The sequence below is a fragment of the Sciurus vulgaris genome (assembly GCF_902686455.1).
Source record: "Sciurus vulgaris genome assembly, chromosome: 6".
NCBI lineage: Eukaryota > Metazoa > Chordata > Mammalia > Rodentia > Sciuridae > Sciurus > Sciurus vulgaris.
Genome location: NC_136466.1, coordinates 129972827 through 129997100, shown reverse-complemented (window position 1 = coordinate 129997100; position 24274 = coordinate 129972827). Strand labels below are relative to the sequence as shown.

The 24274-nt window shown below is 36.0% G+C and overlaps 1 protein-coding gene across 1 annotated transcript in view; it reads left to right on the top strand.

Annotated features, from left to right (window-relative positions):
- The window catches only part of ITGA1 (integrin subunit alpha 1), a 153002-nt gene that overhangs the window by 39467 nt on the left and 89261 nt on the right, over window positions 1–24274 (top strand). The window contains exon 2 of the mRNA XM_079143480.1: window positions 17446–17566. Coding sequence (XP_078999606.1) covers window positions 17446–17566 — 121 coding nt within the window. The remainder of the gene's footprint in view (window positions 1–17445; window positions 17567–24274) is intronic.

The window sequence follows — 24274 nt, the reverse complement described above, 5'->3', positions numbered from 1 at the left end:
TTTTCCATCTGATTTACTTTTACTTTCTAGTGATGCTTCTAACATAGATGTAAAATTATGAAAGCAATTTGCTACCTGTAGGTGCCATCCTACAGCACGCTTTTTCCTAATACTCAGAGGATTACCCAAGATAATTCTCATGATATCTATTCCCATCTCTATGAGACCACAGATCTTTTCAAGGATTAAATAGAAAGGGGGGGAAATAAAAACAAAAATTGCTGGGATTCATGAAAGTCTTCACAACATCAATAGTCAATTTTAGTATTCCTTATGACCTTGGAGGTGTTGTTTTTATTTTCTTTTTGAAACCTTATGTTTCACAAGTGACTAAAAATTCTTTGAGGACAGGGATAATGTTTATTTCTCCTTTTAATCCTTTAGAGCTCCTCTACCTCCTTTGTATGGTGGCATTTTATTAATGTTTGCTGAATGAATAGAGCATATTCATGTTATAGTCACAGATATGCCTATATTTATATTCCTGTTATCTACATACAGAGCAGACCCAGTCTCTCTTGGTCTCTTTCTCTGTTTGTTTGGTTTGTTTTAACATTTAATAGCTTTGGGGGGGAAATAGGAAGGAATGATTGAGTTGAGTTGTTCAACCCTCCTTGCCTCATTCTTCTTCCCCATCCTGCCCCCAGCCTCAGTGGCGAAATAGTGCTGTCTGAAGACTCATTCTTGGACCAACCTACCTCTCAGTTCCCTCTGTAATCTATAACCCTCTTCCTCATCCTGACCTCACTCTTTGACCCCATAAACCTGATTCCATGCAGGAGTCACACTCATCTCAGCTCCTGAGCCTCCTGTTCCAGGATCCCTCCACTTGGACAGAAGCCTGCACCCAGGCACCAGCCTGATATCAGAATTGAGCAATTGATCCCCCTGGAGTTAATCCACCATGGCCTAAAGGGCAGGAAACTAGCTGGCTCACATCAGGTCTCATGCTCATTCCTGAACTAGTCGGCTGTGGTCTGGGTAGCAGAGTCACTTAAAAGCAAGGCAACACAGTCTGAAATCTTTGGTTGGAGTAACATAGATGCCTAAAGAAGGTAGTTTCTGGTTTGGATGAAATGGAAGGACCAAATTAAATAATAAGTGGTACATCTTATTTCTTCTAAATATAACATTCTATGATAGATCATGAAATCAATCAACTGTTAGAAGTCATTAATTCTATACACGTTCTTCTGTTCTTAGTAGATTATTATACTTATAGTTAGTCAAATAGATTTCTCTTGGACAAATCATAATAGATGACCAATTATTGCATATATTATATTAGAACAGGGAATGAGCACTGTCACTAGAAACCCAGATATAGATTTAAATGTTGACAGATATTCTAGGTATTTTGAGGACCATTTTTCTTCTGAAAGAATATCTAAATCCAAATACACATGCATATATTTATATTTTTCTGATGTCATTTCTCATGAAAGTTTAATTTTCTTGGGTTTTTTTGTTTGTTTTGGCTTGGTTTGGAGGGGAAGCATTTTTGTTTTGCATTCAAAAGCTGTACAATTGGTTACCTGTATAACTTTGAAAAGATAGTAAATGTCTTTTTACTAGATGAGCTACTATGTACCAGAATCTAACTTTTGCCTCATAAAAGAATGCATTCTAGTCTAATGCCACTTAATTTTCCATGCAATTTATAAGATGTAACTTTTCTCTAACTCATAGATCTTAAAAACTCTCCTCATAATATTACATATTTTGGGCTTCATAAAGCATATGGCAGTATGTTTTCTGGAAAAACGTTTCCTAGCTAGCAGGCATATCTCAAACACTTACCTTCTCTTAAATTTTACCACTTGATTTTACTATCCTACTCTTTCCAGAGTTGAGTTTTCAGAAAGCTTACTCAGTGTCAACTAATATAACTTCCCCTAGGCAATGTATTTCGATGTCGAGGGTTTCTACTTCCTTTTGTGTGACCATAAAGTTATAGCTTAGAGTAAGGTTATTTTGTTTTGCAGGAGTCTATTTAGGGGTAATATTTTTAAATAAAGTTGAAATTGTTCTGAGAAATGCATTTCTATATTAAAATATAACAAGTTATATGTTTAAAAGGTAAGTATATAAATTTACTTGAATCATACCATTGAAATCAAAAGGAAAGAAAGAAAAACAGACAGACATTGACTGGGTAAGATAGTAAATAATTGTTATACCTATAGTCAACCAAATGGATTTGTCTTGGAAGAATTATAATAGATGACTTATATGGGATGATAATTATACTCAATAAGACACCTCTTTAAGAATGTTTTATTCATATTATATACATTCATATTATATATTCAACAAATTTTATTCAAATTTTATGTATTAAGGAATCCATTAAGATTAGCTTGCCTTGAAAGTGAAAAAAACATGAGTTAGAGTAACTTAATATAGAACAATGTAGAACAACATGGAACTTGAAGGTAGTTCAGGACCAGTCTCTGTTGTCATCATAATCCTGTGCTACTTCTGTCTTTCTATTCCACCATCCAGCACATCACTTCCATCTGAATTCTCTTCATAGTCCAACATGGCAATGATGGTAGCCTTGCTGAGGTTGCCATATGGAATACCAGAGACTGCTTTGCTTAAACGACACTTTTTTTTCCTCACTATTCTGGAAGATAGTAGTTCAGAATCAAGGTGCCCTCAGGTGGTTCTGATGAGGCTTCTCTTCCTTGCTTACAGATAGCCATCTTTTCATTATGTCAGACATGTTCTCTTCTCTGTGCAGATAGTGTGCAGAGGGAGAGAGATCTGGTGTTTCTTCCCTTATTATAAGGATATCAATCCTATTCAACTAGGGACCTACATTATGACTTCCTTTTACCTCAGTTGCCTCCCTGAAGGCCCTGTCTTCAAATGTAGTCACACTGGGAGTTAGGGAGTTAGAGTTAGTTGATTCACTGAATCAACATGTGAATACTAAGGGGATCCAATGCACTCTATAATAGACTCCTGGGTATAAAAAGTGAAAGCAAACTTCCTAGATGAATAAATTTTGCATACAGAACTTCTACCCTGTCTCATATAAGATTTCCATTTACTTTTGTTTGGCCAGAATGTAGTTATAAGGTTATACATATCTAAAATTTGTCTTCTAGCCATAAATACTGTTGCCTCAAGTAAGGTAGATACATTATTACTAGTGAAGAGGAAGAAACTGACATTAGAAGTTAACAAGCCATCATTTTCACTTCCAGAAATTGTGCTAAACAGGTCTTTAAGGTTAAGAATATGAATTCCTTACTTCAACTGGTTTATACTCCAACTAGAGGATAGTACATACAGACTAGTTATCTGTAATACAAAATAATACGTCCTATGAGATGAATGTGTAAAAGTTCGATGTTAACACAGAGAGAGGGTGATTATGAATGGAGGGAGCTGGGGAAAGTGACCTTGAAAGAACCTTTGAAAGACAGTTTTTAGGTTCACCAGTCTAAGAATTAAAGAAAGGAATTTCAGGAGGAGGGGAGAACTTTGGCAGTTCAGATGAGAATGCAGATGTTTCCAGGAATAGAAAATAGTTAAGAGTGAACATAAATTGACATTCTTAGCTAGGAGTGGTAATGGGATGGAAAGGCAGAACAAAACTTCCTTTTAATGAGTCTAAAATGCTATTTATGGACTAAGTCAGGATTTATTGAACTCTGGAGAGCCATCCTAGGATAAGACAATATTATAGCCAGATATATATTTTAAGACATATACAACTGGCAACATAAAGAAGATGAATTTCTAAACAGTCATATATGTGTGTGTTTTAATATAAGAAATCTTTCTAAGGAAAGGTGGTATAAGTTTTCCATTAATGCACAGGTGAGGTTGTTATTGTTGGTTTGGTTGTGCTAATTTCTGCTCTTTAAAGATTCAATGATAAAGTAAAGCCATCTGCCTTTATTCTTTTGGTTCAAAGAACACATACAATAGTAATAAATAATTGACTCTGTTAGAAAACCTTTTAAAACTTCAATTCTTGAGGAAAATTATCCAATACACATTCTCATTTATCTGCATTGATTTTCCTATATTTCTAATAAACCTGCTAATAATTATAGAAACTCCCGGCATATCTTCATTCCATCTTTCTATGTTTATATTCTCAGAAATAGATGTTCCACCCACTGCTAGCATGCTGGGAAATCCTAAATTGGGTGATGACATATTTCTTTTGCATCTTCCCTGAGTGTTTAAAGTTGATGAAATAGAACTGGCTGGTGGAAAGTCCTTGTTATTTGACTTCCCTATTTCTTAAATGTCTCTCTGAGCCAAGAATTATGGGTTCCTGAATCACAAGTTTCTTCCTTAATCTAACCCTCAGTTCCATGGTGAGAACTGTCTGCTGGTCTCTAAAGAAGTACTGTTCCATCCAGACTAAACAGCACAGAGTTGGGGATGTGAAATAAGAAACTGGACTATGGACAAGAACTGATGGCATTATGGGAAGAGAAACTAGTGAAAAATCTAGCAGTCAACATCTCTCTGGGGAACTACATTTATTTAAGAAATAATAAGATTTATCTAATCACAATGTCAATTTCATTTTCAAAATCTTTCATGTTTTTGCCTCATAAGTTGAACCTTAGAAATATACCAGAGTGTAAATGTGACATGACAGCTCCCATAAATAACCACTCTTGACCAGACTTCCACCAGTCTGTTGTTCTCTTTGCCCACCTCTGAAGTTACCATTTGCCCCCCTTTTCCTCACCAGGCTTCTCACCTGCTACGCTGCCCTCCTCCCTTGTTCTCAATGTAGCTAAAAGTATTGAGATGGTACAGAAGAGGAAATGAATGAAGATAATAGAGACCATTCACTCAGCTTCTCTTATTTTTTGTCTCCTTACATCTCAAAGAAACAAGAATGACTTTGTGTCTCTTCTGAGTTCATTTTCAAAATAGTTATGAAATTAAAAATTAGAGAGGCATCATGTTGACACTTCTTCAAACATAAAAATAATTATACAGAGATTACTTTAAAGCATTTTTACCATGAAATACTTCAAGGGTAAAAAAATTATGAGGAATAACAAATAGCAATGTGCCTACTATCCAGCTTTGTAAAACCTAAACAGTTTTCCATAACCATTTGGTTTTGGTAAGAAATAAAACCTCTTTAGGATTTTTGAGAAAGGCTAACAATAAGCAAACCTCTTCCTCACTTGAGGTCAGAACCAACTGAGAAATGACAAAGAATCAGAATGGGACTTGGCTGATAAGTGAAATTCCCCCATACTGAACCCCAGAGAGGTTGCCTGACCCTGCTCCCCGAGCACCAGCTGAGAGCCTGACACTAGAAGCACAAAGCAAACATTTTCTTTCTCTAGGCAGACTCACTTCTAAGAGAACACAGGTAAGAAGGCTAGACTACCCAGGCAGTTTCTCCTTCCAGCCTCATTAATCAGACAAGTGTGCAAGGAGGGTGGGTATAGAAATAGACCAGGAGTGTTATAGCTAGTGAAATACCATCCACATGGAAAGGAACTTCAGGTGCATGAAGCAACTATTTCCTCTATTAGAAATGTAAAGACTTTTTAATTTTTAAAAAATTTTTAATTTGTTCTAATTGGTTATACATGACAGTAGAATGCATGTTGACACATCATACACAAATGGAGCATAACTTCTCATTCCTCTAGCTGTACATGGTGCTAAGACACACCAGTCATGTAATCATACATGTATATAGGGTAATAATGTCTGTCTCTATTGTCCTTCCCAACCCCACCACCCCACCCATCCTCTCACTCCCCTCTGTATAATCCAAAGTTCCTTCATTCTTCCCTCCCCTCCCCCACTATGATTAGCATCCAAATAACAGAGAAAATATTTGGCCTTTGGGTTTTGGGCATTGACTTATTTCACTTAGCATGATATTCTCTAGTTCCATCTATTCACCTGCAAATGCCAAAATTTCTTCTTTAAGACTGAGTAATATTCCGTTGTGTATATGTACCACATTTTCTTTATCCATTCCTGTGCTGAAGTGCATCTAGGTTGGTTCCATAGTTCAGCTGTTGTGAATTGAGCTGCTATAAACTTTGATGTGATTGCATCACTGTAGTGTGCTGATTTTAAGTCCTTTGGGTGTAAACCAAGGAGTGGGATAATTGAGTCAAATGGTGGTTCCATTCCAAGTTTTCTGAGGAATCTCTGTACTGCTTTCCATAGTGGTTGTACCAATTTGCAGTCCCACCAGCCATGTATGAGTGTACCTTTTTCCCGCATCCTCACCAACATTTAATATTACTTGTATTATTGATAATTGTCACTCTATTAGAGTGAGATTTTATTTGAATTTCTCTAATTGCTAGAGATGCTGAACATTTTTTCATATGTTTGTTGATCAATTGTATTTCTTCTGTGAAATGTCTGTTCAATCCATTAGTCCATTTATTGATTGGGTTATTTGTTTTTCTGGTGTTAAGTTTTTTTGAGTTCTTTATATATTCTAGAGATTAGTGCACTATCTGTGGTACATGTGGTAAAAATTTTCTTCCATTTATAGGCTCTCTTTTCACATTATTGATTGTTTCCTTTGCTGGGAAGAAAATTTTAGTATGAATCCATCCCATTTATTAATTCTTTTTTTTTTTTTTTTTTTTTTTTGAGGTACTGGGGATCGAACTAGGGCCTTGTGCTTGCGAGGCAAGCACTCCACCAGCTGAGCTATCTCCCCAGCCCCCATTCTTAATTTTAGTTCTTGCACTTTAGGTGTCTTGTTAGGGAAGTCAGGTCCTAAGCTGACATGATGTAGATTTGGGCCTACATTTTCTTCTTTTAGGTGCAGGGTAAATGAATTCAGCAAAATAGCAGGATATTAAATCAATACCCATAAGTCAAATGCATTTCTATACATAAGTGATGAATCCACTGCAAGAGAAATTAGGAAAACTACTCCATTCACAATAGCCTCAAAAAAATTAAAGTACTTGGGAATCAATTTAACAAAAGAGGTGCAAGACCTCTAAAATGAAAACAGGAGAACACTAAAGAAAGAAATTGAAGAAGACCTTAGAAGATGGAAAGATCTCCCATGCTCTTGGATAGGCAGAATTAATATTGTCAAAATGGCCATACTACCAAAAGTGTAACACAGATTTAATGCAATTTCTATTAAAATCCCAATGTCATTCTTTATAGGACTAGAAAAAGCTATGATGAAATTCACTTAGAAAAATAAGAGACACAGAGTATCCAAAGCACTCCTTAGCAAGAGGAGTGAAGCAGGAGGCATCAATACCAGACCTTAAACTATACCTCAGAGTAATAGTAACAAAACAGCATTGTATTGGCACCAAAATTGACATGTAGACCAATGATACAAAATAGAAAAAACAGAGACAAATCCACATAAATACAGTTATTTCATACTAGACAAAGGTGCCAAAAATGTACATTGGAGAAAAGATAGCCTCTTCAACAAATGGTGCTGGGAAAACTAAAAATTCATACGTAAAGTTACATTTTAATCTCCTTTTGAATCTTATTCCCTTCCTTCTTCTCAGAGTTCAAAAGATAACCTCTACCTTGAATTAAGATCCTTGTATATGTATTTGGTAACTAGGGCTGTGATTCTAAATTCAGAATATTTCCATTTAAGGGAACTACTGGCTGCAGTTCTTGGGGATATTGACTACACCATCTGTATTTACTTGCATTTGAAGATACTCTAGTGCACTAATGGAAAGAATGTAAAAGATGCCGCTACCAGATTGGAATAGAGTTTGGATCCAAGGATGTTACTGCTCAACTAATGTTTTAAGTGCTAAAAGATCATCATGGTCTTAGCAACAATTATAGCTAAGAAAACAAAGTTTAGAGCTATCTCAAAACAGAAAAGAAAGCATCAAAAAGTTATCTCTTTTCTCCGAAAAGAAAACAAGCTTTCTACTGACCCTTGCCTTCTGAAATGTTTCAACATTCCAAGCTACTGAGACTTTCCTTCATTTCTCATAAACAAACCCCAATGTCCTTTAAAATACTTTCTGATTTATTTTCCAAATGTTTTCAGGTGAATAACAAATTACACTCATCTGGCTTACTTTTTTTTTTTTTTTTTCTCTCTCTCTCTTGATACTTTGGACAAGCTGAAGTTGAGCAGAGGTACCAAAAAGCTTTTGAATGAAAAGAATGTTGGGTAGTGAAGGATATAATGGAAAATTACAATAATAAGTTGGTAAGAAGGAGGACCAGCTACACAGTGTATTTCAATTAAGGTGGTAATATATTATTAGGGACAGCATGAGTCATGCAGAAAAAAAATAGTCTGTTATGCAGCATAGAAGAATCAGTACTGGTGTCTCCCAGTATCTGGAAATATAAAATTGCTTTTTAAAGCTACTAGGTACTCTAGCATGAACAACTGTGTTCTTATAAATGGTTGGAGTATACTGTCAGGGTTTTCACAGTATTTCCTTATGTCAGCTTCAAAATTAATAAGTTGATTTATTCTTGTTAGTGACCGATCACATTTATGCTAAGCCAGAATGTATTTAGATAGATGAGCTCTGTCAAAAAAGAAATGTTAGGGATCAAGATATAGCTCAGTGGTAAAGCACTTGCTGAACATGTGCAAGGACTTGGCTTCCATCCTCAGTACCCAAACAAACAGAATGTTATCAATCTGTATATTCCTGCTTCTAAATCATATAGCATATAAAAGAATAAGAGGTCTGGGAAAACTAAATTTAACATGCCTTTAGGGCCTCTGACAAGATAAAATGTAGGTAGACCTCATTTTTTGTTCATTGTGTCCTTGAACACTTGCATACCAATTAAAATATTTTTGAAAGTCTAGGCATATTCCCTCTTTGAAAGAGCGGGCTGAATCAGAATGCCAGTAACTGTTTTCCTATATAAACAATCACAACCAATTGATATTTTTTTACATATTGGACTTCTTCTAAAACGAATACCTATTATACTTTACAGGTGATACTATATAGTAATAGGAATTACAACATTTTTTAAAAAGCTTTTAAATTTTATTCCTCTGATTTCAACAGCCTAAATAAATGTTTTGAGGTAACATGCATATTTGAAAACTATGTAGCTATTCTTTTCCATTTGACTACATTTTATTTTTTTTTTAATTACACTGAAGTGTAATAAAAACAATGTTAGCTCCAATCCCAAAATTTTACATTAGGGGGGCTGGGGAGATAGCTCAGTCGGTAGAGTGCTTGCCTTGTAAGCACAAGGCCCTGGGTTCGATCCCCAGCCCCTGAAAACATAAAAAAATTTTACATTAGGGAAAGAGAAAATGTTTTTTGGCTCTTCTTGTACTATTTGGACACTAAGTACCAGGATATATATTTTTTTTCCTTTACATTTTTGAGATGCCACTGGTTCAATCAAATATTACCCAGATATTGATGTGCACTTTGTTCATTGATGCACCAATGAACACAAAGAAACTGAACACAAAGTTGTACCTTTATTAAACGGTTCTTTTCAGTGAATTTTAGTGACTTACATAGAATTTCTTCTCAGACACACAAGCCATCAATACCTCGCCAGTCCTGTGTTAGTGTGCACAACAGATAACCTTATGGGTCAGAAAAGCCAAACAATGTATACAAGGTTAAGAAAATGATTTGAAATCTTCTAATTTCCATTGTTGTTATTAAATATATAAACAAACAAGAAGTGGATAGCTCAGTGCCCCTGGTGAAATAATGGAAGTATTTTGAAACCGTATCTCCCATTAACCCACCCACACAGATGGACATGTGTGTCTCCCAAAAGCTCACACTGAAGTCATCCAGAAAAAATTATTCTATTAATTAATTGAAGAGGAAAATCAATAATGGAAATTGTTAGTGTCTGGAATTTGAAATTGTCAGTTAAGGATACTAGATAAATTGAAAATAATTTATTTTACACTGCATACTACCTCTTTGCTTTCCTGACTCTTGGAAGTACCTGTTTTAAGTATTATAAAAATAACCTTAACACTGGCAAAGCCTTTAAGTCTCATATATACACACCACTGAGAAGACATTATATGTAAGTTAATAAAATCCATTGAAAAGATACCACTAACAAAAGTTCAGCTGTTCTTCAGGTTCTTATATATCCCAAGACTGCACATCTCATATTTCTGGGTAAATATTTCATGAGGACACCACCCTGCTTTGTTTTGAAGTGTAATATGCCTTTCCATATGCAGTGCTCCATGTGACCCAGTCACAGAAATTTGTGATTTCAGTTCTCCAGATGCCAGGACAGCTGGAGAACAGAGTCCTGTGCTCATGTTGCTTGCACAAACACACGAGTTGTGTTCCCACAGTGAGATCCAGGGACCCCTGAGGCTCTGCAGCTTTTTTATCCCGTAAAACATAGAAACAGAAGATGATGCTGACAGGGCGGAGTGGGTTGGGTTCTGAAACTGATTAAGAATTTCCAAGATTCAGAGTCGAGACCGTCTGAAAGGAGCTGGCAAAGCAGGCAATTATTTGTGGTGGGAGGATATGGGCCATGAGCAGATGTCTGTAGATACTACAAAGGAAAATAAACACTATGGAAGAACAAACGTATGTCAAAATTTTCAAGGGGGATTTTTAACAAAGGATGTTTGGAAAACATTCTGGTGGAGTTCAGTGTTCTGGGTAGCATTTATGAAAGGAGACAAGTTTTTCAGCCAAAATGACCTTTATACTAAAAGTCCTTATTTTCTATTTGTTCCCTCCTGTTCCATCCAACAAACTTGTATTAAATACCTACCATGTGCCAGAATTATGCTTCCTTGCCTTCTGCCCACTGACCACATACAGTTAAACCCAGGTACACAGGTTCACTTTGAAGTTCAAAGACCAGTCCACGACAATACCACCCTGAACATACCCATATGGGGCCTAAAGTTCAAATACCATTTGTAGGAACCAGAGACCCACAGAAGTTTTAGAACTAAAATTCAAAGGTAAATTTAAAAACTTTACCTATTACAGAGAGCTGAGTTGAGGGAATGAGGGGAGGGGAGGGGACATGGGGGTTGGAAAGATGGTGGAATGAGACAGACACTATTATACTATGCACATGTATGATTGCATGAAAGTTGTGAATCTATATCATGTACTACCAGAGAGATGAAAAGTTGTGCTCCATTTGTGTACAAGTCAAACTGCATTCTGCTGTCATGTATAAATAATTAGAAGAAATAATAATAAAAGTTTTACCCATTACAGATTGCCAAAGTTAAAAAACAACCTCCCAGTAAGAAACCTGAAAAACCCATGACTACCCACACACTTGAATGACATTTCTGGTCTTGCTGATAGAGGTGGATATCTTGCTGATGTATTCCATCATTTCTGTTGAAAGAATTTGAATGTCAGTGTTTATTGATTCAAATTTTCTTTCTACCATTCACTGTTATCAGGAAGTTTCATTTGTTGAGAAAGATGCAGAGTTGGATATATTATTTTTTACAGCAAATATGCATTTCCTAAATTTGAGATTATGAGGACATGTGGAAAACCTTTTGTTTATTCTATACTCTTTGGCACATTACTGTTTGTGTTTTTTTCATTTCTCTACCACTATACATCTTCTTAAGATTGAAATACTATGAAAATAATTATCTCAGATTTCAAGTCAACTAGAATGATGTAATACTGTAGCATATATTTGACAGATTCAGCTATACTCACCATCAAATTGTATATGTTCTGGCAACCCTATAAATTCCAAATTAAGATCCACTTAGCCTCATAAGAGTAATTAAACTAATTAAGGTTTCAGATCCATAACATGGATAATTTAAAGATGTCTTGTTATGTTTTTCAAGATAGGGAAAGGGACTTCCAACTTTCACCAGTCTTATCACTAAAATACTTTTCTTCCAATTTCATAAATTGCCACAAAGCTGAATCTATATTTTTCTGAATCTAAAGAGAAAAAAGGTAAATTTGGGGTCATATAAAATGCATGCTTGCTATATCTATCATATTATGAGTTATAGTGAGCATGTATGACCCCAGGAGTTTAAATGCATTCTAGCAGAGCAAACACCAGGCAATGCCAGCACATGTAGTAAAAGCTGCCCAGGAGGTACAAGTGCTTTTATCTGGGAAGCAGAGCGGGGTCTGCAGCTCTGCACCACAGAAAGCACACTGCCTGGGTGTGCTTTCTCATTTTCAGGTGGCTCAGGACCATGACTTGATTAAGATGAATATACTAAAAGGAGTCACTGCAGGGTTGCGTTGTACTTGGAATAGACTGGCAATCCTTGAAGCAGGTTAGAAGGGAGTAGATTGCCATTGGAGTGCAAAGAGTCTGCTTGCTACTGGCTCAGATCCTGAATGATATTATAAATATGCACCACATCTTAAGACACTGAGATGAAAATCCAAGGGATCGAGGGTGGGTGGTATAATGATGTGTGTTATCTCTGCTCCTCCTCCATGACTAGCTAGCTCTCTGATTAGAAAATCAGAAGACCTCTCATCTTTTTCTTAGGGTCTTTACGTATGCCACTGGAGCCAGATTTAGGAGCGGGAAGTCTGCTATGGAAATGAGTCAATGAATTCACTGTCCTTTACCCACTGATATAGCACGTTTATATCACTTTTCAACACATGAATGATTATCACAATGAGGGAAGCATCCTCTTCTGAAAGAAATATCCTCCACCAGGTAGTAAATTAGCTACTTGGAGTCTACCTAAGGCATTGATTGGCTCATTTATCACGCATTCTCTATTGCTACATATATAATTTGTGTTTCATACAGTAACCAATGCTTAGAAGATATTCGTTAGCTCAGTTTAAATATAATAAACTGAGGTTCGTAGAGGTTAAGTCACTTGCTATTTTTTTTCTTCAGCTAGGATGCAAGCTCTGTGGAAGCAGGGGAATTGTCTTTTTGTGACTGTATTTCCAGGGTCTAGCATATATCTAATCAGAGTAAAGATAGTTATATTCATTGTGTTGCTGGTTCATATATCTCCAAAGATCACCACTTTTCTATGCCATCAAGGAATTTACTCTAAAAACAATTCACTGTAAAACTGCATTATTATTATCTCCTATCTGAATCTTATGTCATTTCACTCTTTATATTAAAATAATAAAATAATTTTAATTGCATAACTTCTCTTTCAAGATTGGATAAACATGCACAGGTGGATATTGAAATAAAGCAGTAGCATTTCAATATAACTCCCTGGTCACCAATTATTTGATACTCTCTTGAATTGGGTTTAGAATTTATAATGTACAGAATTCTGTTAACTAGTAAGTATTTCCATCTGAATATTACTAGAGCAAGAATCTTATCTTAGGCCACCTCATCAATGACAGATTTTCTTCTTGAAAAAAACAATTGAGCATACTTCAGTGACATTTGTTGCACTCAGGAATGTAAGGAGTTAAAGAGGACTTCCTTCCACCAGAGTCAACAAAGATGCTCAGATTCTGCCACCTTCATTCAGCATTTTTGTCTGACCCAGCCTCAAATATTCCAAAACCTTAAGCGTCATCATGGGCTCTCTGAGCATTGTTTTGAGACAAAATACATATTATTTTCATTGTCATTAACTTAACCAACTCAATAGCACTCAAGTTAGAAAAAGTCTATGGTTTGACCTCAGAAGAACAATTGTTGAAGTCCTGCCTCTGTCATTGATGCAACCTGGCCTTGGAGAAATCACTCAACCTACTTGAGCTTCTGTTCCTAACCTCCACAGGTTTTTGAATAGCTCACTATTATTTATATGGAAATGTTTTTGAGCAGGAAACCTCTCTCTCTTATTTAGTTGTGTTGCAAATAAGATTTCATCCTGGGGGGAAGAAGTTTCATAAAACAATTTCACAACGGGTACTCTTTAACACCAGCAATCATATCTTTCTCTTCACTTTTAATCCTTAAATATCATATAAAACCATATTTGAAGAGAAACAAGTCTTTTCATTTCTTTCTGCCTAAATGTATGTTTTACCTGAAACTCCTCAAGAAGCTTCCTCTGAGCTCTAAGTCATGACTTCTTACCCAACATCCTCCCCCTTGTTCCCAACATACTCCTGAGACCACCACCAGCAAAGAAAAGCCTCATCCTCAAATTTGCCTCTGAAAAAGATGGAATTACATGGAATTACCCTAATTCATTACATGGACCTCTCTCTTCTAAACCCCCCTCATGTCACCTTTTACTAGCACTTTCCAGTTTTAAGGCCAACTTATAAAAGCTGAGTCAATATGAATGATAATTAATGCTTTGGATTTTGAAATCTTATGGAAATGTGGGCAAATTTCCTGATTTTCCTCAGCTTCCTCTCATGCACATAATGATGACACTAATTGTATTTGATTGTAAGTTTGTTGGCAGATTTAAAGGGATGGATAAAAATAGCACATAAGTTACACAATACAGTTGTTATTACTCTTAAAGAGAAAACCTCTCGATTATACACATGAAATCAGAATTTACTTTTGACATCTGACAATATTCTATGTTTTATTTCCCATCATTTTCAATATTTTCCCTACATTGCTTTTTAAAACACACCAGTCTGTTTTGGTTTTGGTTTTTGGTTTTTTTGCTTTGGTTGAGAATGAGTATGATTTCGCTTTACTTCTGGTACATAAAGTTCCAAGTTCCAGAATGAACATTGAACTAAAAATTATGAGAAGCTGCTTTTACTGTTTACTCGCTCCTTTAAATCAAAAGAACAAGATGTAAACTATTTTTTTAAAGTCATCTCCTGTGCTTCAGGCTCCTTGGTGCCTCAGAAAACATGAAAGAGACTGATTTACAATCGCTTCAGGCAAATTGCCTGTAGAATTCTAAGGACAGGAAATTAAAAAAAAAAAAAAAAAAGTGCAGCAAACACCCCCGGACATTCCACACAACATGTAGAATAAACAGGCCCCAAAAGGAAACCACAGCTCTTGGTTTTACACTGAGGGGGGTACCAAGAATGGCTTTTGGCAGAGCATTTACTAAAGATGATCATGCACTGGAAAAATACTTCAACAAGGTGAAGCGGACTGTAAGTTAGGAGCATTCTGCTCTCCTTTTGTCTACACCCTGCTGAGTACCTTTAATTTAGGTAAATTTCATTACCTGCATGGAAATTGGGTGGGGGAAGTTACACGTTACAGACTTGTGCTTCTCAAACTCCAACAGAAATAAGGTTCCCCTGAGATCTTGTTGGGGTGTAGATGCTGATTGAAGCAGTCTGGGCAGGGCCTAAGATTCTGCAGCCCTCACAAGCTCCTAGATAAGACAGATGCTGCTGATCTCTGGTCCTTAGTTGGTGTTTGTCACCTTCTTTAACAAAATAATTGGTGGTGGTGCCATGGTCTTTATCTGTTGAACACTTATTTTCTGTTGGAGGTGATTCTGGCCACTGAGCAATTTTCTGAGCAATGTCCTGAAGACATTTTTGACTGGGACAACTCAGACATGGTCCTGGCATCGTGTGCACAGGGGCCAGAAATATTGCTAAACATCCCTCAACACAGGATGGACCCCTCATAACAAGAATTTTCTGACCCCCAATGTCGACTGTGCCCAAATGGAGCAATCCTGCTGTAGAAATCCTATTTTGTGTGTTTCTCATATCAAAAATTGGTTGAGATTATTCAAAAAAAATAATAAATACAACATGTGAGCATACACTATTTAGCTTAGAATAAAGGGTATACTTCAAATATATGAAAGATAATTACACAGAAGACAGTAACCAGCTGTTCTTCATCACCCTTGAAGACCAAACAGGAAATGTACATAAAAGGACCTGTGCTATTCATCCATTCGTGTTCTGCTTCTTCACACGAGCTAGGCAAGTCTTGTTAGGATCTTGCAACCATACTTGTCCCAACCTGTGTCTTGCTAGTTGCAGAGACCCTTTCAAATCCTGGACATGTATTTTTTTTTCCAACTGCCAAATCTTGTTTCTCCCTCCCCTTAAAAATCTAATTGGAAAAGTATTCCTTAATTAGGATGGAATAGTCACCAGTTCATCTCCAACTACAGCTGGCACGCTTCCTCCTTTAGCAGGTTATCTTTCAGTCTACAAATGTGTTAGTGCTTGTCTGTACAAAAAGCTGTGCTAGATTCAATAAAGTTTAAAACAATGGGTACTAGACAGACCCTGCTTATAGGAATGATTCAATCTAGGAAAGAAACTCACTGAGATAACTACAATGTCGACAATATTTGACAGTTACCTCTAAGAGTTTTCTTAAAAAATAAAAGAGAAGGTTTTAGTAGTAAAACAAGAGATTAGGTCTAAATAGTGGAGATCAGGGAATACTTTATAAATTGATCTATGAAATGTAAAATATCTTTTTTTGTTGGTTTCCTTGAAGAATACATTTTCTCTAGGTTAAGTCAGAATCCTATGCATCAAATAAGCACTTGTTATTGTTAAAAAAAATTTCAAGTATGAATTAGAGTGTTCAGAATTTATACTATATTTATGGGGAAGTTTATAGTAAGGGTTATAAGATTGGAGTGATTAAATCCACTAGGAATCTGTAGGACTGTGAGAGAATTTTTTAGATTCCCCATGGTTATATGGTTTTGACAAAGGAAACTGAATTTATACCTCCAAATATATCTTTTGATGTGCTGTAATTTATAAGGCAGTACTCCTTGCAAAGAATTCTTAGTTATATCCAGGAGGGGAATACTTGGGAACTTTTCCAGTACACTTTATAAACCAGTACCTAACGAGGAATTTGGCATCATCCATTTGGACATATGATTCCAGAAGGCTTTTAGGAGATAGTCTCATTTATTAAAGGATTTCCACTACCTGGACTACAAGGAAATTGAGAATTATTTCTCATTGAATATATAGAATGTGCCAGGCATTGAGTAAACTTTTGTACATATCATCTAATTTAATCTGGACAGGCACTTGTGAGGTTATCAGCAGCAATGTTATAAGGAGGTGTCAGCTGGCAACCTTCCTGCTTCAACAGATACCTTACAGTCTACAAATGAGTAAGCTTCCACCCACAGTTTGATCAAGGAAGGGAAACAGCACATCTCAGGCCTATGTGGTAAGCCATTCCTTGATGCACAGTCAGCTTGCCTTTCCTTTTAGAAGCAGCAAGGAGAAATCTTCCCATGAGGCTTGAGGATCTACTCTGTAGTTGAAATGGGGAAGTGAGGCTGTTTGTAGTTCACCAGTGGCTGAGATTCTTACCTCTGGAAATGGTACAGATATTAAATTTGTATGAAATTTTGTTTTGGATGTTAATACTTGTCTTCTTTAAAGCCACTGTGTTGATTTTTAGTTGGGAATACAATTAAAATCAGGACCTTCCTTGAAGTTCTCGTTCTTTGAGCTTCACAGGTCTTTTTTAATAAGAGCACAGCTTTCAGTGGTAACCTCAAGAATGCCTTCCATAATTCAAAACACGATGGGATCTTAGCTAACATTGTGTAACATGACTTTGTTTTCCCTCTTAAAGTTGTTTTAGGCTTCTGCGTATCATTCAATGTTGATGTGAAAAATTCAATGAGTTTCAGCGGCCCGGTGGAAGACATGTTTGGATACACTGTTCAACAATATGAAAATGAAGAAGGAAAATGGTAAGCTAGTGGATTTTGTTATTGTTGTTGAGTTATTTTACAAGGTAATGGAAAATATTACTTTGCTGGAGTTTGTTTTATGAATGAAACTTCAACAGAATGAATCATTTATGCTAGAAAATGCAATCTAGCCATTTGGTAATAATGACTTAAAGTAAAAGAAAGAAAATTTCTTGGCAGTATTAGAGGAAGTGGCTAGTGATTTCTGTTGAATCTTGAATTGACCTCAGGAGAGTCCTTATCCAAAACAGTTATTATTTAGTAGTTATGTGTTTTGGTAAAAGTCCCTTAATTGTTCTAATTTTAAAATAAATTGAATACGCCTGACTGAATTTCAAGGCTTGAAAGAAGATGAGATGATACCTTGAAAGGGTACACTTCCACATTTAGGAGCTTTTATCTTTGGTGCTTAACTGATCTACTGAGTTTGGTCTGATATTTATAATGAACCTTATTGGATTTCTGTTATATCCTTTAAACCTGTTAACATTTGGTTAAGTTAATTTAGGATCAGAGTTTTTAAACATTGTAAGTTGTTGAAAATTATAAATGAATATTTGGAGTTCATTTACTTTTTAACCAAATTGTATTAAATGTCATTTCTAAAATTGGATATTTTAGAAAATGAACAAGAGTCAATTAAATTTCACTTCAGTCTAATAACTTAAACCAAACAAACCCATTTTTCCAGCAATCACAAAAACAAAAAGAAATAGCTTAATATCTACTCAGATAACAGTGATTTTTTTTGGCCCTCAATAATTATTTCACAGAAGAATAGATATAGCTTGCTTTATCTTTTAGACTTGGTTAATAATGTTCCCCCAAAGACTATCAAAAGTAATAATTTGATTTCTCACATTTTTAAAGGATAAATATTATATATTAGGTATACACTAGATTTGGGGGGAGCACTTAATTCTTCAACTCTTCTAACAAATATCCCAAATAAGAAATCTAATAATATAATAGGTTTTAAAATCCTCCATCCATCTATCCTATATTCCCACTTCCATCATCCTATATTCCCACTTCTGTCACCCCGCCACCCAGTTTTTAGAGTTAAACAGGTAAACTATTCATTTAGGCACTAGATGCCAATCTTATTGTTTTACAATTACACCTGCAGTTCAGAGAGCTCCTCCTGTGGGAGAATAATGGTGAGCAGACAGCTAGTCAGGCTTCTCTTTGTGCATAGTCACAATAAATAGTGAGTTTTTCTTTAAAAACATAAATTTTATATAACGCTTATAAAAATACTTTTCATTGATTACTAATAGGTACGTCATTTCTGAAGAGGAATATAGGAAATAGCAAACTCCAAAGACTAGAACCACCTACTTAAAATGAAGCATTTTTACAATATGGTCAAATATTCTTAAAATGTTTTATGAAAATATCCTTTTTTCTTTTATTATTTTATTTTAGATTTTGTCCTATTTCATTCTTATTTCAGATGCTTTAATTAGTGCGCTATAGTTATACATAATAGCGGTGTTGGTTGTGACATAATCATGCATGCACGGAGTATAATCTGCTCCACCTCAGTCCCTTGTGTGTCATCTTTTTTCATTCAAATTACAAATCCATCAAATGAATTAGTCCACTGAATAGGTTACAGCACTCATAATCCGATCATTTTACCTCTGAACACTCCTACCCTGCCCAACATGAGGTATGGGTGGATCATAATGCCCTCTCTGTATTATTCAAACCATAATGTCCTATCTCTCTGCTTTTAGAGCAGTCTGACATCAGAAGTCCTTAATTATCTGAACGGACTGTAATAGAGTAAAAACAATCATATTTCCTCAGTGTAACTGTTTGATCTTCTCTTTCTTTATCTCACACTTTAATACACATATTGTCGTAAGATTTTTACCCTCTAAATTCTCTACTCTCTTTCTTTCAAGATATCAGAAGGCCATAGAATAGGATAAAGAAAAATTAAGCCTGAATGAGACCTGGATGTCATGGCAAATTTCTTAAATTTATCCTGTATTTGCAGAACCAGAGATGTAGTTAAGAGAAGACAGACCAATATTGGGTTGCAGGTGGAAGGGGAATTAAAAAAATGAATAGATTGGCCAGTAAGAATAGTGTTTGTGAAAAGATGTTGCTAATGGTGTGAATATACACTGAATTGAACTTTAGGCATTGTTGGGGTCTTAAGCCCCCTTGCTCTTTTCGACCAGCGGCAAGGGAAGGGGACACTCCCCAACAAGGTCAGACCAGGATAGGTAAGGCCAACTGACCGCCGGCTCCCAGCCCTCCATGCGGAGGACAATCAGACTCGTCAGGGAGACCAGTCACAGCAGGAACTCATTTATTGAGGAAATCACACAGCTTTTATGTAGGGTGGGGGCTAGGCGGGAACCAATCAGCTTAAAGGTCAGCAAGGCATGGGGTGTTCACGCAGGCAAAAGTCCCATAAGACTATATGGCAAGCATGAGCTGATCACGTTCGCGGAACTATTGTTAACCAATCCCTGACGGTGGTCCGGTTCATCATGATTAACTATTGAAACCGCCTTTGAGGCCTTGATCTTGCTCACTCGCCAGGGAGTAAGGAGTCAGCCTGAGTTAGTTAACGTGTCATTAGTCCCAACAAGGCATACCATTCAGAATTTTATATACATTTGTAAGATAATGTTAATAATAAGACCTTTTCGAGATCAGACACCATGCCTTACACATCTTGCTTCGCTCATTAAATCTAGCTTAGTTGTCTCCGTGAATACATTTTAGTGGATTAGAATTTTTTTCTTTAGCCATAGCATGCATGAAGGTCAATCAAGTCACAGATATTTATGTAATACATCCTATGTTTCTGGTATCATGCTAAATTTGTGGGAAATATCAGCAAAAGACAACTATAAAAACTAGTAGATGGCATATATGAAATAATTAGGAATAAATAATGGTGCCAAACAATGTGGAATAAATGATAAATTTAACTGGCATTCAAAAAATGATGATTATTGAGCTGAGTCTCAAAAGATGAGTTTCCTTTTAATAAGAGAACAAGAAATATCACTTTAAGCAAAAAGTCACTCAAGCAAGGATACACTTAACTGTAAGTGATGGTAAGTAGGCAGATCTGATATTGGGAAAGTAGAAGGGGAAAGGTTAAGAGACTTTAAAAGCCAAACAGAGGAGTCTGGAGTTTACATGAGGGCATTGAGAAACCATTGTAGGTTGCTTCATGACGTTTAGTTTGAGAAATTACATACAGGTTGGAATGGAGAAAGGAGCGTCTGAAAACTGGGCAAGTAGGAAGCACAATTTAGCACTTAAGAGATTAAGCCCAAGGCCTAGGAATAGAAGAAAGATGTATCTAGAATACACTTAGATGAATCTTTGGTGGAACTGTAGAAACAGGAAATGAAAGTGTAGGAGGGGCATATTCCAAAATTTCCGTACCGGATTAATAGGTAATTGGGTACTCCTTGGCAGAGATAAATATGTACACAAGAAATGAAAATAAATTTTATTGGGATGTAAATGAATCTATTTTTAAAAAGCCTGAGTTCAAGATAATGCCTAGCTAGTTGGAGACACTATCTAAGGGGGAGAAGTTAACATAGTATGGACAATGTCTAGTGAGCAGGGACTGGCTGTGTGCTACATCTAACATGAGGCCTTAAACATAATATGCACTTAGTGATTGTGTGTTGACTGAGCAACTGAATCTACATTAATACTCTGTTACCACCAGTGAAAAACAGCCACATGAAAAATAAAAAGTGACTCTTCCAGAGTTATATAACTACTAACAGCCAGAGCTGAAAATAGATCTCAAGTATCCATGCCTTTTCCCTTATTAGTTCTCTATTAAAAAGTAAATGTTGATAATAACCATTTTTTTAGTAAGTACTAGACTTTACATATTAGAGTTTGTGAGCATCCCTTCTAATACCATTTGACATTCCATATTTGCAATGATTTTATGGAAAAGTTGTGAAAAATCAGAGTAACCAAAAAGAGGTAAATTTAAAAGTAAGCAAACATCAGTACCTAAATTTCCAAACCTTTAAGGATGGCATGGTAGCAACATATTGTTCTAAAGAGACACAGGCACTGGTGATGCAGAATAAATCATAGAAACATGTTTGGATAATCTGTAAGTGTTTATAAAATCAGATAGAATGCAGACTTACTTTGGCAACTGCACTATGGAATAATTATTTAAGGAACATAGGTTCTATTATTTAATTTTCTCCAGGGGTGAGCACCTTCATAAATCATATAACTTCATCTACCTATAACTGGAAAAAAAAAATCATCTTGACCCATCTTACCTCTTGGCTCTAGCACTAAAGACCTATTCCTAGTGCAGTCTGTGTATCTCAAAAACATCATTTTAATTCTTTTGGAAGGATTAAAAGTTAAAAGAAAAGGCAGGGTTATATCCCCTTTGCCTTTTAGGGGTTTACCGTGAAGTATAATTCACTTTATATCTTTGGCTCAGAAGCCACATTTTCTCAGTAGCAGAGCACATTATACCTCTGATTAAGATCAGCCGTTGTTCATTATGGAAAGCAGAAGCAGGAACATCCAAGTAGTTGCAGTGCAGCTCAGAAGAATTCAGAAAGAGTACAATTGGCCTAATAAATTTGCTTTGAAGAGAAGAAATCTAAATATCCTCAGCACTGCACAAAGTCTTCCAGATTTCCAGATTTCATGTAGTCATCAGCATGGCAAAGTCTCAGCTAAGTAGGAGAATGCAAGATGTGGTTTGGGACTTTCCACTCTCTGTTGGTCCTTTGCTTCATTTTTTCTGTACAGAACCTTTTCATTGCTATTCAAGCAACCTCTCATGGGGGCTTCCGTGCCTGTAGTGGGCCTGTCTTCCCAAAGTAGATTTTCAAGTTGTAGATCCCTCCTTACCCTCCTCAGTCCAACCTGTTTCAAAATATGATTTCCTCCTGTGTTTTCCCTGGAGGACTCCGCTTTTTTGTACCAGGGAATGGTACAAAAAAGTGGCCTAAGTGGTTGAGGCCCTCTTTCCAAAGCAAGTTTGGCAGGAGGACTTTTTAAAACATTTTCTCTTATAGATTTTAATGTTGATTTTACATTGTTTATAAAGACTTTTGAAATTGAAATTTCCTCACTGCCAAACCTGTCATTTCTTTGGCTTGCTTCTTTGTCACCCCTCTATCGTCCATGAGCAAAATCGCTGTAGCTAATAGGGTCACTGGGTTAGTTTCATTCTCTAATATGACTGAACACTTACTCCATTTGCTTTTTTTTAAATTGACTGACAGGGAATGTGGTTTGCTCTGAGAGTGATTTTGGTTTGATCTACGTACTAGACATAATAAAGAGGTAAAAGGGGTTGTCAATGAAATATTGTAAATATGAGACACCTCTCTCCAGAAAACTATTCTTTATGGGGAATGGGGACCATAAATATGAAACAGGAACATCAGAGACAAGCTACTCTTCACATAAATATAATAATGTTCATAGTAACAAGAATGATGTACAAACAGAAGAAATTTCTCACTTCACTAACCCTTATGATAATTGGAGAAAAGGTGTTTCTCTCACTTTGATGATCCTTGAATTTATCAGGTTTTTCCCTAGAAATCTGTAATGATGTTCAGAACATTCTTTAATTCTCTTAATCTGCAAAAATGCCATAAAGCTCCCCAAATCTAATAGAAATAAAATGTAGTCAATTAAAGCCAACTTGCATTACATTTTAAAATGATAATTTCCCCAGTCCCTGAAACAGTGTGCCTAGGGTCTTCACATTGGCCTAGTAGGTTTAGGCAGATGTTGTCATCATACTCATTTTCTAAACAGGAAACGGACTCAGAATGAATTGTTTACGTAACAAGAATGAGACAAGTCCAAAACATTGAACAATAAATAGCCTTCTGAGTTTTCAGCCAATTTTTCCTCTCTAACAAGAATTCTGTAGACCTTGATCTGTTGAAATGCCTTCCATGTCATGCCAAGACATGTATGGCATTCTCCTTAAGCAAAATATCCAGCCTCTAAAATAAGAAAGATTTCACAAATCAGACCTCCTAGCCGGTCACATGCATCAAAAATTTCCAGGTCTGTCTTATTCAGATTCTTGGAGTATTTGACACAGCCATTAATTTATTCATTCAATAAACATTTATTAAATGCCTATTTTTTAACTCGGCATTGTTTTTTTTGTTGTTGTTGTTGTCTTTGGTGCTGGGAATTGAACTCAGAGGAACTTTAGCATTGAGCTATATCCCCAACCCTTTTATTTTTTATTTTTTGAGACAAAGTCTCACTAAGTTGCTTAGGGCCTTGCTAAGTTGCTGAGGTTGGCCTTTAACTTGCAATTCTCCTTCCTCATCTTCCTGACTTGCTGAGATTACAGGTATGCACTACTATGCCCAGCCCTGGCACTCTTACATTCATGAAGGATACAGATGTGAACAAAATAAACAAAAAATCCTGCTGTTGTGGAACTTTTATTCTCCTGGAATATAAAGGAGGAATACAAAATAAATAAAAAGCTTTTAAAACACATAGGCTATATCAATTGACAAAATGTGTTCAGTGCTATAAAAAACAAACAAAATGAAATAGAGCAGCATGATGAGTCTGGGAAGGCTGGAGATTCCTGAAATTCCGTAAACCCTGTGCTCATACTTTTCTTGGATCTTGTTATTTTTATGCAGCTTGGGAAAAGTGAGGCTTAAGATTAAAGTCATAAAA